Source organism: Manduca sexta, chromosome 23 (assembly GCF_014839805.1).
Source record: "Manduca sexta isolate Smith_Timp_Sample1 chromosome 23, JHU_Msex_v1.0, whole genome shotgun sequence".
NCBI lineage: Eukaryota > Metazoa > Arthropoda > Insecta > Lepidoptera > Sphingidae > Manduca > Manduca sexta.
The window spans coordinates 9,537,205-9,552,625 of NC_051137.1; the positions used below are offsets into that span (position 1 = coordinate 9,537,205).

Genomic DNA, 15,421 nt, shown 5'->3' on the forward strand with positions numbered 1-15,421 from the left:
TCCTCTAAATAAACTTGTGCTTTATTTTAGAAACATAATATTAAGTTATAGACTTGCAGCTGCTCACGCATATCACCAAGTGGAAATCGCTATTCGCGTTTGTATGCCTGTCAATAAACACACTCATGCCTTTAATCTCCGAAGGGTTAAAACGGTGGTTACATAAAAAACAAAGAAAAATCACCTATCTTATTACTATTTATTTTTATGGTAAGTACTTAATCTCCTTTCGACCGCGCGAAATGGAGAAGGCCACGTTGCGTTCTTACTGACCCAGAGCGAGCAGCTCAAAAAGCTCAAACACTCCATACGACCGCAGCTCCGTCCTCGCCGCAGAGGACCAGGCCGCGTCTCCCGTCCCTCCGATCCTGCTGATAATTCCGGCCCGCGTGCCGATGTAAACTAGGTAGATTGTTAGGTCGCTTGCGCACCACTCGCGTTACCCATTATCACTGATGTCTCATCCTCTCTCAGTGGCCCTCCCGAGCCGAGGCCGTGACCCTTTAGAGGGTCGCCCTCAGCATGACCACTTAAAGGCTCGCAGTACCTAAAGCACTCACCCGCAAGACTGGTGTGTTTATATAAGCCAGCCCTGCCGGGCTAACATAGTCAAGAAAAAAAGTCATTAATAATATGAAGCCACCATGGGCCATGATTGAGGTATAATGTTGTACAGGCCCTTAAGTATGTATTTGATACAAAGTTTGGTATTTGTATGATAATTATAATTCATTATTTGAAATTCTGGTTGAAATTTGTTAAGAAGGCTTCTTCACTAAATAAATAGGGTCTCTATATTTGTTCAACAAAAACAAAAAAAAATACACTTCTACAAAACTATACTGACTATAAATACATCTCTTTAATATTAAGTATGTAGGTTGTAATTAAATAAAGAGTACCAAAAAATCGAGCATCACTGTATTTAGAATATTATGTATAAATACATTGGCTCATTATTGTTTATAATTTACAGCCAGGCTAAAAAATTTCCAGTTTGCAAACTAAATTTAAATATAAACTAGTAGTGATGAAATTGTCCATTGTGAAGCTTGTAGAATTTACATCAATAAGGCCCAGGCATTTCAGGGATTTAAACATAAATATGTTAATGTAGACCCTTTAATATTTACACTGATAAGTTATCAAGTCAAAAAAAAATTACTTTTAAGACACAATTTATTAGTTTTTTAGAAATTTGATAGTTTCCCCTGACCCAAAATTCACATGACAAAAAGCTGCTAGATAGCTACAAACAGGTTGTAACTATATACAGGTTTAAACTTTAGTTGTGTGTGTTACAAGTGAATTGGGTTCAAAATAAAATATATATATATTATAACTTACATTTACTTCATTATAACATTTAAATTACTTAATTTATTATAAATCAAATCTTAAAATAATCCCATCCGCATTACCAATTTTCATTCTCACGCAAAGATCAACATCTTACTCAGGATACATCTAATTATGCTCTTGTATATTTGCCCCATATATGAAGCATAAACACTGAAGCAATGAACAGCAGAGACATCACCAGCACTGGAACTGGGCCCCTAAAATAAAAAGCATATTGTATAAATATAATGTATGAAACACAAAAGGGCATCTTTTTTAAACTTCAAGAATTAGGTCAAGAAGGGAATGGAATATGGATAGACAGTTGAAGGTACAAAAGCTCTCATTGGATCTGACCCATAGTGTGATATAGGATAAATAAATATAGAGTAGGCCTTTCACTACTGTTAAGTGCAAATTTCATTCTTGAACAATTTGTATTTTTATTTAAAATAAAATAAATTGTAGTTATTTAACCTAGAAATCGAATTAAATTTAAAACAAGTGTTATTATAGGATATAGACCAACAAGATGTTTTGTTTTAATTAAATATTATTAAAATATGCAAGTTGTTTATTAAAAACCACCCTATAAAGAAAAATTTTGCTTACACTTTCACTCCAGGAGAGTCATCGGTGTAAAAGCGCCACATTCCACCAGATCCAGCCCCAGTGCTCCGATTACGAGCAGCAGTGGTAGTAGTAGTAGATTTTCGCTGACGAACTGTACTCCCGCTTGCCGTGCGTGGTGCAGCTGTTGCTTTGCTAGGCGATCGACTGCCTGATCCTACATTTGTTGAACTTGGAGAAGGAGGCTGAAAATTCACATTTATTAATAATAAAATAAATCAAAGATATTTTACTCCAATAAGCAATATATTTTTAAGAGATTAATCTTACCATTTTCAATAATATGAATTAAAAATGTAAAACTTGTAAAATATGTTAGATTGTATCTTGTAAGATAGGTATCAACAGTCTAACAGAAAGTACTATTAAAACTGTCGTACAATACGATCGTGTTGGCCTGCAACGCGTACAATAAAAATTGACACGTTGACATCTAATGTTGCCAGATATATCAAAGATCCATACACAAAAATATTATATTTTTTCTGGTACACGTATCGAAAACACATGCTAAGTAAAAAACTTTCTCTAAACTATAAGTCTTTACTAAATGCTATTTGTCGACTAGGAACACCAAGTTAGATCAAATTACCAACTGTAGCGTAGTACTTAACATAATTTTATTTGTGTATGCATCAGAAGGACTGGTATCCACAGATAGGAATAAATAAAAAAATACTATTTTCTTGATTTATACTCTAAAGCCTTCTCTTCACGTTGGCCAATTTTCTACTGATAGTAGTGGCAAATATTTCATGGGAAGATGAAACCCTCAGAATAAAACCTGAGAGAATGAATCAAATGAAAATAGCGTTTCTATAAACTTAATGATGTCATGTCGGAAGGGCCAATCGTACTGCAACTTCTCGTTAAATGCTAACTATTCAAAACACTAACAAGCAGAGACCAATAAACTAAATAAACAATAAAATAGGTTATGTACAGATTATGATATGTCATAATCTGTGCATAACCTATTTTATTGTTTATCATGCACTGTTTTAATATTTTACCTATTTTTAGTTGAATTTTCTACATAAATCTACTATGATATATACCTCTTCTTCTCTGTATTTTTAAAATGCTCCTGGATTTTACTAGGAACTGCTTCAATTAATATTTGCAATAGGCAGAAAAAGTGATTCTACATCAGACAGATTGTAAACGTTTTCTTTTAAGTTTAGTATGATCAGATTTTTCCATCGGGCACGCCAATTTTCTACCGCTTCTACTATTTCCAAAACAAAAACTATGAATTTGAATAAATGTTACTTTAGATACGTTCAAGAGGAAGAAAAAGTGAATATATCGTTTTTATTTAAAATCAAAGAATCTGTGAGACAGTTCAACTTCAGCAGACTTCCGGAAGAAAACTTGCAAACTTTACTAGCGCGCATTGGAACTAATATAAAGAAAGTTGTTAATAAAAACAAAAAGAAGAAAACGGACAGTGTGGATATAGATGTCAACATAAAATTTATGGATAAAGATAATGCTCCACTACCAGAACATTATACTTGTATGGAATTATTTAAAATAAACGGCCCCTTAAGACTTGAAATCTTAGAAAATACCTATGAAGCAGTATTTAACGCACCATGGGTTACAAGTATAAGTTTACCACAAAGTATTTTATCAGGCTTTCCTGTATACCCTGAATATTTTAGAACACAATATGCAAATATAAATATGTGTGCCTTTAACTGGTATAGAGGTTTGAGTGTTAATGAGAAAGGAAATGCCATAGTTGATATGCATATTAATTGGAAACTTTGTGGAAATGGCTTCACATACACACCAGCATCAGATGACATTGGCATGAAGTTGAAACTTGAGTGTATTCCAGGCAAGTACTGTTTTCCTTCATTGTGTACATAACAAAGAGAACTGTGAACTCAGCCTCAATTCAACTCTTAGATCAAAATACTATAACTTAACATATTGACTGCAGCCCACATAACAGTAATGTTTTTTTGGCATTATCAAAAAGACAAAATATGCATGTGAATATACATTAAAAACAAGGTTCAGGATACACAAAACATGCATAAACAAAATGCTATATATATATTACTGAAATTTATGTTTATTTCACAATAAATAATTGTACTTCTCATGACAATATATAACCTTTTTTTTTCCTAGATTTTCCAGACCAGTCTTGTAAAGATTGTCACTAAATATTTATTTATAGCCTAAAACTTACCCCTCTATGTTAACTTAATATACAAGAATTAGAATTTAGTACCATTTCTGCAGAAACTCCTGCAAGTAGAGTTAAGCTTGTGCAGTTGACAATTGTCTTATTTATAATTTTTATTTGTCCTAGTTCTAGGTTTTTATATAAAACAAACAAGTGCAAACATAAAAATACATATTTAATCCCATGGCTAGTTATTAAAATATTAGTTTCATCTTCATTCACCCAACTACACAGTAACCATGTAAAGCAATCAAAGTTTATGCACATTTTTTATTTTCAAAAACATGTGTGTCATCTGAGATTAAAATAATGCTTGATATTACAATACATTTACTTCAAAAATTGTATCAATTGTCTATAACACTCATACCTCACTTGTATTAAGTCCGCAACATCAGTGAGCCACAACAAGCCAAGCATGTTATAGAAATAAACAATATATTGGGAACACCACAAGTCATGTTAAAATCTGTGATTCAGTAATGCAGCAAAACATATACAGTGTTTTGTGTAGTTGAGGCTAACTTTTAAAACACACATCTTGTGTTAGTTGCATGCTTGAAGTGCAAAATTTTTTCGCGTGCACTGTTGGGATTGTATTATCATTAGAGATCCCATGAAGTGAGGCATGTTACAGTTTGCTACTAAAACATAATCTAAAGCATTTATACAAGATGCGCTAATAAGTATATTGCGTTGAGTGAGATTAGGGCAGGTGGAAAAAGAAGACCAAAAGAAATGTAATAAAATTCCAGCATGACATTTATTAAATAACAATTAGTCTTTAACACATATTGCAATTTCATATTTTTTGTGTAATATGTTAAACAAGTCCAATACTTTTTCTGTATGTAGTTAACGAAATCACCGTGGGACCAGCTGTAGAAACCGTTTCTAAAAATGTGGTGGAAGCTGGACCTGGATTATGCCCATTTGAGACAAGGCATATGTTTACATCCAATAAATTAAACTGCAACAGGTAAGCAAATCTTTTTTACTTAATTAGCAAAAGAGCCATGTGTATAGCCTCTTTTAATTGTTTACTTGGGATATATTTCAGTAAAATATAGGTATCTGTTAAATTAGCTATATAATATATTAGCTTTTTCCCGCGGCTCCACCCGCAGGATATAGATTTCGGGATAAAGTTTTCCGTTATAATAGTCACGCTTTATATTTTACTGGGATAGAAAGTAGTATATGTTCTTCCCAAGGTCTCAAACTATCTCCAAACCAAATTTCATCTAAATCCCTTGGGTAGTTTTTGAATTTCACGTGATTAGACACGCAGACGGATGTGGCGTGGAACTTTGTTTTATAAATAATATTTTTTAGAGGAACAATTCCGTTATACATATTCATATTAGATATAGCAACACTAGTAATCTAATGTCTATGCGAGGCGCGCGCTCTTGTCGCCTGGTAACACTGCACTGTACTATAGTTTGTAGTCGAACCTATTGTTATTGCCACAAACATCATATAAATAAAGTCCAATTCATGTACAAGCATATGAGTGAGTTATTTACAAAGACCCCGACCACTTAACAATTTATTTTATGGTTTTAACCGTTTACTCAGCACACGCAATTGAAGCCCTCAAGAGGAATAAATTATGTCCGTTCTTACAACATTTATTATTATTACTTTGCTCCTAATGGTTATATCGTGATAATATATGTATACCCCATAGCATAGCCTTGATAAATAAGTTATCCAACACAAAAATATTTTTTCAGTTCGAACCGGTAGTTCGTGAGATTCTATTGCGTTTAAACACAAACAAACTCTTCAGTTTTATATAATAAGTATAGATTGTTTTTAAAATTTCACAAGACAAGTAATTCACAAATCTGATTAGATGTACTAAACTTGCCTTAACAAGAGATAATTAAATTGATCAGGTAAAATTAACTAATGTGTCGTCATGATTTAATAATTTAAGAAAGTTCCTCATAAATAATAGTCCCCAACATAAACAGAAATCTGTATAATGTTAATCTAGGACTTGGTCTATCTGAGTGCCCAATTCGGTCAGTGGTTTGGACGTGTACTAAATAGTAAGTAATACATTGTCTATTAGCCCACACACGTGTGTTTAAATGCCCGTGACGCCAGAGCGGCATGTCGTTTATAAAAAAAACTATTTAACAAAAAAAAATATGCTTTCAAAAAATGCTAAAAACCAAACAAATACTTAATATTACACACATTTTGGAGTCAGTTCCTAGGAATGCGCATGAAGCTGTTGTTGGCGACGTCATGCTCTAGCACTCATTTTGACACGCTAGGTGTATGTGTGTGATGTGTATGATTTTTAGGTTCGTCATACGACACCTGCATATCTACATGCCTGACGTGTGAGACTGTCCAGGAAATGAATTTTACTGTATTACACAATTTTGCTGAGATTTCTTTTAGGACACCAAAATCGCAGTTTGGTAGCATTCGGTACACGAAAGTCTAGTTTTCCAAGATTAATCAAGCCCTAACCGTAGTATGGCTTGAAGTTTAGTTCAATTATATTATCGTACATTAACTAATTTTATATTATTAAAATTTATCATGTCATTGTTTTTTTCAGTTTTCGTTGCGTCTCTTACAACATATTGGCGGATTTGTATTGTGATTCGGATTATACTAGAACAGTTCTGCACCCCTATTGCCCACCATATGCTTTACACATAGATTACAGAAAGCAGCTAATTATGAAAGAACTTCACGGTAAGGTATACTGTAGCCATATAAATTTCTATATTGTATTATATACATATAAACGAATATCTGCCCTATTTACTATTCAAATTTAAAGGAATTACAGTATTTGAATTCATCGAATATTTCGAATAAAAGATGAATTAGAAGAAAACATAATAAAACATATAATTTATTGCGCACTTTCTGTTAAGTTAATAATACTAATGAAATACTGTTAACACATTATTATTTTGTCTTAAATTTTTAAAATATTTAATTTATCGAGCAGTCTAAAGACTTATAAGATACATACTTATTGACTATTTTTACTGCGGATAATGGGAATGAGCACATAATAAAATATTTAAAATATTTTCAGGTTATAATGCTGATATACTTTGTCTTCAAGAAGTAGATTCTAAAATTTTCACACACTGTTTGGTGCCATTTTTCCAATCTTCTGGTATCGAAGGTTCTTTTTATAAAAAAGGCAAAGAAGTAGCCGAGGGGTTGGCTTGCTTTTATCGCTCTGATAGGTTTAGGTAAGTAGGTATTGTATTGCTGTCCCATTGTCACACTTACGTATTTATAATTTACTATGGATATGATATTGTTACAAGTTGGTATACGGCCGTTTAATGTTTTTGGATATTAAGTCATACATGTTTTTATATTATGTCATTCAATTTAATTAAGTATTTCATAAAATATTTTTTTACCCCATTGGGAAAATTATTCCCAAATAGTCGCATAATTGATTGCGAATATACATAAAACGACGCGAATATTCGTTACACCGCTAGTAGGTATATGACGATAATTATCTAAAACTGGCGTGTTTACAATACTCACACCAATACGATTTTACATATTAGGTACTAGCTTTTGCCCGCGGCTCCGCTCGCGTTATAAAGTTTTTCAGGCTAAAGTTTACCGTTATAAAAGTAGTAGTTTCCCGGGAGCCTATGTTCTTCCCAGGGTCCCAAACTGTCTCCATACCAAATTTCCTCTTAATACGTTGGGTAGTAATTGAGTTTAACACGTTCAGGCAGACAGATGCAGCGGGGGACTTTGTTTTAAGTATAATATATTTTTTAGAACTTTTTAAGAGGAACAATCCCGTCATACATCATTGTTGCATAACTTTAACCGTTTACGCAGCGCACGCAACGGAAGGTCTCATTACTAATAAATTGTCCCCGTTTTTGCAACATGTTTCATTACTGCTCCGCTCCTATTGCTCATAGCGTGATGATATATAGCCTATATCACTCCACAAATAAAGGGCTATCCAACACAAAACAAATTTTTCAGTTCAAACTGGTAGTTCCTGAGATTAGCCATTACTGCTCCGCTCCTATTGGTCATAGCGTGATGATATATAACTTAGAGCACTCCACAAACAAAGGGCTATTCAACATAAAAATAATTTTTCAGTTCGAATCGGTAGTTCCTGAGATTAGCCATTACTGCTCCGCTCCTATTGGGTATAGCGTGATGATATATAGCCTATAGCACTCCACAAACAAAGGGCTATCCAACGCAAAAAGAATTTTTCAGTTTGGCCCGGTAGTTCCTGAGATTAGCCATTACTGCTCCGCTCCTATTGAGTATAGCGTGATGATATATAGCCTATAGCACTCCGCAAACAAAGGGCTATCCAACGCAAAAAGAATTTTTCAGTTTGGACCGGTAGTTCCTGAGATTAGCGCGTTCAAACAAACAAACAAACTCTTCAGCTTTATATAATAGTATAGAATATAGATTTATTTATTTATGGGTTTTTAAGGGAAACATAATATAACCAATAACGAAAAACTATAGATATATGTTACGTTTTTTTTAATACTTACTGTAAATGAAGGTATAAAAAGCGTTGCATTGTCATGACGATATGTGTATTAATTATCCTTAGACACCAAAAAGCATTACTGTTGGAGTGCCGGGAGACCTTCAGGTACTCGCGGCTGCTGGGCGTGTAACAGAGTTGAGAAACTCAGCCGCCGGTACCCAGCCCGTTGTTTCTTCCCACGTCGCTGTGATGCCTCTTAAAGGCGTGTAACTGTGCGTATGTAGGTGTGGGTGTGTGCGTGCACGTAACACCTGAACAGCGGCAGGTGCAGTGTAATATAGGGAGGTGGCAAATAAGAAACAATAATTTATAGATGGTAATGCCGTGCCAAGTGCCACCCTATGGTCCCTAAACCACCCCGTCCCTATGACTCTTCTCGGCTATGCTTCCGTCTTGAGTACTCTTGAGGAGTCTTCAATTTTCAGGAGTCTTCAGTTTTCAGTAGTCTTCAGTTTTCAGTAGTCTTCAGTTTTCAGTAGTCTTCAGTTTTCAGTAGTCTTCAGTTTTCAGTAGTCTTCAGTTTTCAGTAGTCTTCAGTTTTCAGTAGTCTTCAGTTTTCTTCGCTTTCTTGAGGTGAATTATTGAACCATTAACCGTTAAACAAGTTAGCTTACCTGGGTCGCGGCTATACCGTAGAGAGACCCTCGACCTATTGACCCAATTTCTACGCTATTTTTGCTATGGCATTTGGCATTTTCGGAAATTATTTAATTAAGTTTAAATCACACACGTACATGTTGTATATCGATTAAAAGGTCACAATGAGCACTATCCAATAACATAATAATATCCGCTATACATCAAATCTACAATAAGTTATAACAAAAATAAGACCAAAAATTTACAAATTACCTTACTCACCAACACTGTTCCCTGAGTTATATCGTCCGTATGATGTCCCTATCATCGAAAGCGGTCAGACACGTCACATACGCGCACTTGTCACTATTTTTCACGTTGGAGGGGCCGGCACGCAGCTGACGGGGTCGGCGCGTCGCCAACAATTACCATCAAGAAGCTTACAATACAACGGAAATCTGACACTTCTCACACGAAACTTAAACGCCTTATACCTTTGAGTATACCTAGTTTATCAATACGTATTGTTTCTTGCAGATTACTTGGTGAAGAAACCATAATATTATCTAAGGCCATACAAACAAAAAAATGCTTAGAACCTATTTGGAATAGCATACAAAATAATAAACCCTTGACAGATCGTCTTTTGGACCGCTCGACCATAGCTAGTGCTACATTTTTAAGTTCTATTGAAAATCCAAATGAGGTGTTGATAGTTGGAAATACGCATTTATATTTCCATCCCGATGCTGATCACATAAGATTAGTACAAGGAGGGATGTTTATTTACTGGATAATGGATGTAAAGTCCAATCTTATGGAACAGGTATTATTCTATATTCTTAATTATGTATTGGTGTGGAAAAGAATTATTACATATACAGTGAAATTGATCATGTTTCTTTCATAAGCAAACATTTTTATATTCTAGATTTCAGATTGGGTTAGATTTTAAACACACTATTTCTTAAGTTAGTGTAGTTAACAATTTAGAAAGGGTTATTTAAAATCTAGGGCGGTGAATGATTCCACATTATTGCATAATTTATTATGTGATTTAGAAACTCATCAAAACCATAGGGATTTACTTGAGACATACAATTTTGGTTGCAATTATATGAATTGGCGAATCCAATGTGTAACGTAATTTACATAATTTATTAAATCTACGTAATGTTAAATGGACAATCCGTATTTAAAGATGCATTTGCTCATTATACCCTCATATAAAGTATAAATTATAAACTATACTTACCATCACAAATGTATGACTAGGTGGTATTTTGGCTTCTTAACACGTAAAATTAGTTTCCAGATAAGAGAATATCAGTGATTTTGTGTGGAGACTATAATAGTGTGCCATCGTGTGGCATTTATCAATTGTTTACTACTGGAGTAGCATCAGACACGTTAGCTGATTGGCGATCAAGTAAGTTCCACTATATGAAATATATTATGTTCAAGAAAATTAATATAAGGTATCACTTTTATTTTTACTTTATTTTTTCCTCGGCGGGGTACACGACCGCAGTGCTGAGGCTTTGAGTTTAATCTCCGGGTCGGGCAAAGTGATATTGGATTTTTCTACTCATTATTTGCCCGGAGTCTGAAATTTGTGCTTTTTATGACGATAGGCTTGCCCTCTATGACATCATGAGACGGAATACATACGGTGGAAAGTGCGTGTACTAGTTGCGCTTCTGCCTACCCCTAAGGGGATAAAAGGCGTAAGTGTGTATGTATGTGCCTGTGAAAATTTGTTTACGTTAAAAAAATATGTTGTTTTAGATGAAAATGAAGCAGTATCTAATTTAAGCTTGAAACAGAGTGTACCTCTAGAAAGTGCATGTGGAACGCCGCAGTATACCAACTTCACAGCAGAATTTGCGGATTGTCTGGATTACATATTTTATGAGAAGACTAATTTAGAAGTTGAACAGGTGCGTCTGACCTTTCCTTATTAATAGAGAAATCCTATAATAATAATAGTGCGGTTTATTTATTGGCGGAATCGGGTTGTTTTCCATTTTGACATAAGAAATCATATGCCCTTGTAAATTTTGTGCGATGTATTTCGGCCTTAGCACACTATCGACACTTTTTTATTAGAAGGCACACCGTGGTATACCAGCCAGTATATCAATCATAACTAGGGCTGCCATCAACTAAATTGACGACGCCGGGTAAACATGGCAAAAATCCGGGACATTTGGGGTAAGTAGGGGTTTTTTTCCGGACACTTCTGAAATTAGGGGGGGGGGGCGGTGGGGTCGTAACATCGTCGACTATTTTGCCGTGCCTTCTTGAATGCGGGTTTGGAATAAATTTTTACTAAGGTTTATTTAAATTTATCGCTTATCTATGAAGAAAGTATTTTCTATGACAACAAAAGTGTCCACTTTTTAAAAACCCCTGCCGGACGGCCCCCGGACGCCCTTCAAACTAGGACAAATCCGGGGAAATCCGGACGGATGGCAACCCTAGTCATGACATCCTGGTACGTGATACCAGTGACTAATATGCCTTTGTATTTATTATTACGTTGACTGCAGCCCACACCTCGTGTGTTATTAAATGCGCAACACCTAGACGTGTGAGAAAAATATTTTTAAAGACAAATGAGTATATTATGCATCTGAAATTCAAGAACAAATAATACCAAAATTATTTTATTATACCACTAGCTTCCGCCCGCAGCTTCGCCCGCGTGGATTTCGGACTTCAAAAATGGAGGGGGTGCTCAATTTGTCGGGATGTTTTTTTAATGTATGGTGGTATGCGGTCCGATTGTCCGGTCAGGGTCTGATGATGGGATCCTGGTGAAATCGAAGGAAGCATATAGCATGATTCAGGATTCACGCGTGATGGCTTATTATTAGAATATTTCATGTATAACTTTGGTGTTTCTATACCGATTTCTATGATTCTTTTTTATGGAATATTTAATAATGTTAACTTTTTTAATTAGGGATGACTGAGAGTGTCATAAACATAAGAGTAGACAAATATAATGAGAAAGCTTCGAACTACTAAGCTATCGGGAGTTACACGTGTTATTGTGAGTCAACCATAAAAGATAGACATATGCTGTCGTGGGATATTTTTTATATAATTTTAAGGAGAACATTTCCGTCATACATGATTTCTGTGTAGCTTTAACCATTAAGGTTGCACACGCGACGGAAGCTTAAAAAATGGAGTAACTTCTCCCGTTTTCCTAACATTTCCCTTCACTGCTCTAGTCCTATTAATTGTAGCGTGATGAAAAGTATACTATAACCAGCTCAGGAGTATGAAAAATAATTGTACCAAGTTTCGTTAAAATCCGTCGAGTAGTTTTTGTTTCTATAACGGTTATACAGACAGACAGAAAGACAGACAAAAATTTTACTAATTGCATTTTTGGCATCAGTATCGATCCCTAATCACCCCCTGATAGTTATTTTGGAAATATATTTCATGTACAGAATTGACCTCTACAGATTTATTTAAGTATAAATAAATAAATAAATAAATAAATAAATTAGCAATTGTATCTATAAATAAATAAACAAATCTTATTGTCGCGTTAATAAGAACTACTAAAAACTAAAAAATAATTTAACATAACAGACAGATAGGTTCTGGTTACCAATTTTGGAGTCAATGTCTTATAAAATTTAACTTGTATATTATTCCCGTATATTTGTTCATGTAATTATCTAGTTAACTGTGGTTAGTTAATAATTTTGTTAGCCACAGACTCCAAAATTGGTAACCAGTATACACTATACACCTGTTACTAACACTTGATGGCTCCTCCTAAGCAAACTATCGTATTTGGAAAAATAGAGATAGTCACTTTTTTAGCGTTAGGTTATCTAGGTAAATTTATTACCAAACCCATCTAATTAAAAAGTTAATAAATGAAAAAAGACTTCATTAAAAACATTCATTTACTAAATTTTTCTTAACAGGTTTGATAATAAACAGTACCTATATAACGCAACGTTAAAAATGTTAATATTGCTATTTCTTCAGATAAGATACTTTAATGAGGATTCTTTTTTTTAGTAAGACAAAAAACATTTTTTGTGTGTTTATTTAGAAAATTAAACCGCATTCACAAATTAAAAAATAATTCAACATTTCTTATATAGTACTGGTTAAAAAATTTTGGAGTCGGTACCTTTTTAAAAAATCCTCAAAAGCGGTCCTTTTCTATTGTGCGTAAAGTAGTTTAACTAGTACACTACATAATATTACTTCGATGATACATATTAATATATAATCGAAATATATAGAATACCTATGCATACATATTTCTTGACCATCACAACGAATTTGTATGCTGTAAAGACTTAATTATGATAAAAAAGAATCACAATTGTTTAAACTAAAATCAATAAAAGAACCCGTTCCAGCGAATGTTTTAAAACTAAAACGAACCATGTACCTCAATTAGAACTGAAGATATATAGAAAACTATGAATATGATCTGTTTCACTATGTTGTATAATAGCCATTTATCTGATGATAAAATTACTACAATAATGCGTTTTACTCATTTCAGGTTATACCATTTCCCTCCATCGAAGAATTAAAAGCTAACATAGCCCTGCCCAGTGTAGTATTTCCATCTGACCACATAGCCTTGGTAGCTGATTTACATTTTGTTAAGTGATAAGCAAAGTTTGTTTATATTTATGTTCTAAACAATATGTGGATAATGTACATATATTATTAAAATATTATGAGAAAGTGGTCAAATTACTGTTGAAAATTATTTTCTTATCATTTTGTTGACTATTTTAAAAGATGATTAACATCGAGAAGAGAAGGTGGCTCTTAGTGCAAATTAAGACAGTTATGATTACTTTTTTGTCATATATAGCCCGCCTTCATTTAAAGCTTCTAAAATTTTATGGTGATATTAGGTCACATTGAGCTTTGGTTGTATACTTGTCAAAATAGAGCAATGCAAACAAACTGCACACATTAATATACCACAACACTGGTCGTGCTATGTAATGTAACAGCTCTTGTAAATAGTTCTGTAGCGTCTGAGATCGCCAATGAGTCGGACCCAGGCACCTCCCAATATGTCTAATATGACTTTGGTCTCATTTGGGACAAATCGTCCTGTCTTCTCCCCCCTGCGAATCGCAGTCGGAATCCTCATCGTCAAATCTCGACAACGATGGTTTCTGGTTTCTGACTGTGAAGAAAAGGCAAGTGTTATAGGAAATAGCTTCTCAAAAGAAAGGATGGTGGTATGCTGTTATACAAAGTACTCTGCCCTCATGCTTCTGGTAGGTATACTAATATTAGACCATAGGGGCGGTTGCGGTCGCAGACTAGACACTTCAACGTCAGAGGAAGCCCGCAGCCGTCCCTAATGCGCCGAAGAGGGCCAACGCGGAGTTTTAGCTGGTAGGCGTTGTATATAGGGTTAGGGACTCGGCCCGGCGGTCGCCCGAAGGTCACCATCAAATCCGGGCGGCTCAACGCCGGGCCGTAAGGTACGGTTACCACAGCATAACCGCTCAGTCGCCCCCCACGAAGGCTGGGCGGTAGTATAAGGCCCTTTCTCCGCGAAACCAAAAAAAAAAAAAGGTATACTAATATTAGACCATATCTGGAAAAGAAATTCATAACAAACATAAATAAAATGCGAGTCGGTAATTACTTACTTTACCTTACTTACTCTTTATATGAAATGAAAATAGTTCCTCATGAATGTTGCCCATAATATTGTACCAACCACTATAATATTGTCTCGACCACTTCATTTTATTCTGCCCTAAGTTTACCTGTAAAGAATTATCTTGATTAATAAATTAATAGAAGCCGAATCTAATGTAGCTAAATCAGTACCGACTACAGATATTATGTTTCAATATATACGATCTACTATCGAAGTATCGTTACTTTTTGTATGAAAACTATGTAACTTGAATACTTTTTATTTATTACTTAATAAATAAAAAAAAATTGGATAAATCACAAATGACAGACGTATAAAAGAAGATAGACTAGGCTGTATGGCTGAGAGCCTTTGCCTTCTCCTTAAGGAGTAAACCATACAAGAAAAAAAACAAATGACAGTTGACACTGACGCAGCATGTTATAGGCAGTAT

General features: G+C 34.5%; 2 protein-coding genes across 2 annotated transcripts; one reads left to right on the forward strand and one right to left on the reverse strand.

Annotated features, from left to right (window-relative positions):
- Positions 1–1,161: 1,161 nt before the first annotated feature.
- On the reverse strand, positions 1,162–2,494 carry LOC115441023 (protein transport protein Sec61 subunit beta). Its single transcript, XM_030165588.2, has 3 exons — positions 2,242–2,494; positions 1,954–2,156; positions 1,162–1,559 (listed from the first exon to the last, which is right to left on the reverse strand). Exons 1-3 carry the CDS (start codon positions 2,242–2,244, stop codon positions 1,472–1,474), a joined length of 294 nt encoding a protein of 97 aa, XP_030021448.1. The 5' UTR covers positions 2,245–2,494; the 3' UTR covers positions 1,162–1,471.
- A 414-nt stretch (positions 2,495–2,908) lies between these two features.
- Positions 2,909–14,067, forward strand: LOC115441017 (2',5'-phosphodiesterase 12). The gene is made up of 8 exons (XM_030165576.2): positions 2,909–3,817; positions 5,030–5,153; positions 6,759–6,898; positions 7,251–7,413; positions 9,840–10,128; positions 10,611–10,731; positions 11,091–11,242; positions 13,855–14,067. The coding sequence occupies exons 1-8, from the start codon at positions 3,157–3,159 to the stop codon at positions 13,963–13,965; spliced, it is 1,761 nt and encodes a 586-aa protein (XP_030021436.1). The 5' UTR covers positions 2,909–3,156; the 3' UTR covers positions 13,966–14,067.
- The last annotated feature ends 1,354 nt before the right edge of the window (positions 14,068–15,421 follow it).

Coding starts and splice junctions, on each gene's coding strand:
- LOC115441017 (XM_030165576.2), top strand. CDS start 3,157: ATGATCAGATTTTTCCATCGGGCACGCCAATTTTCTACCGCTTCTACT. Junction 5,154..6,758: donor AATAAATTAAACTGCAACAG/GTAAGCAAATCT, acceptor TGTTTTTTTCAG/TTTTCGTTGCGTCTCTTACA. Junction 11,243..13,854: donor CTAATTTAGAAGTTGAACAG/GTGCGTCTGACC, acceptor TACTCATTTCAG/GTTATACCATTTCCCTCCAT.
- LOC115441023 (XM_030165588.2), bottom strand. Junction 1,560..1,953: donor GACTCTCCTGGAGTGAAAGT/GTAAGCAAAATT, acceptor TTTTTATTTTAG/GGGCCCAGTTCCAGTGCTGG.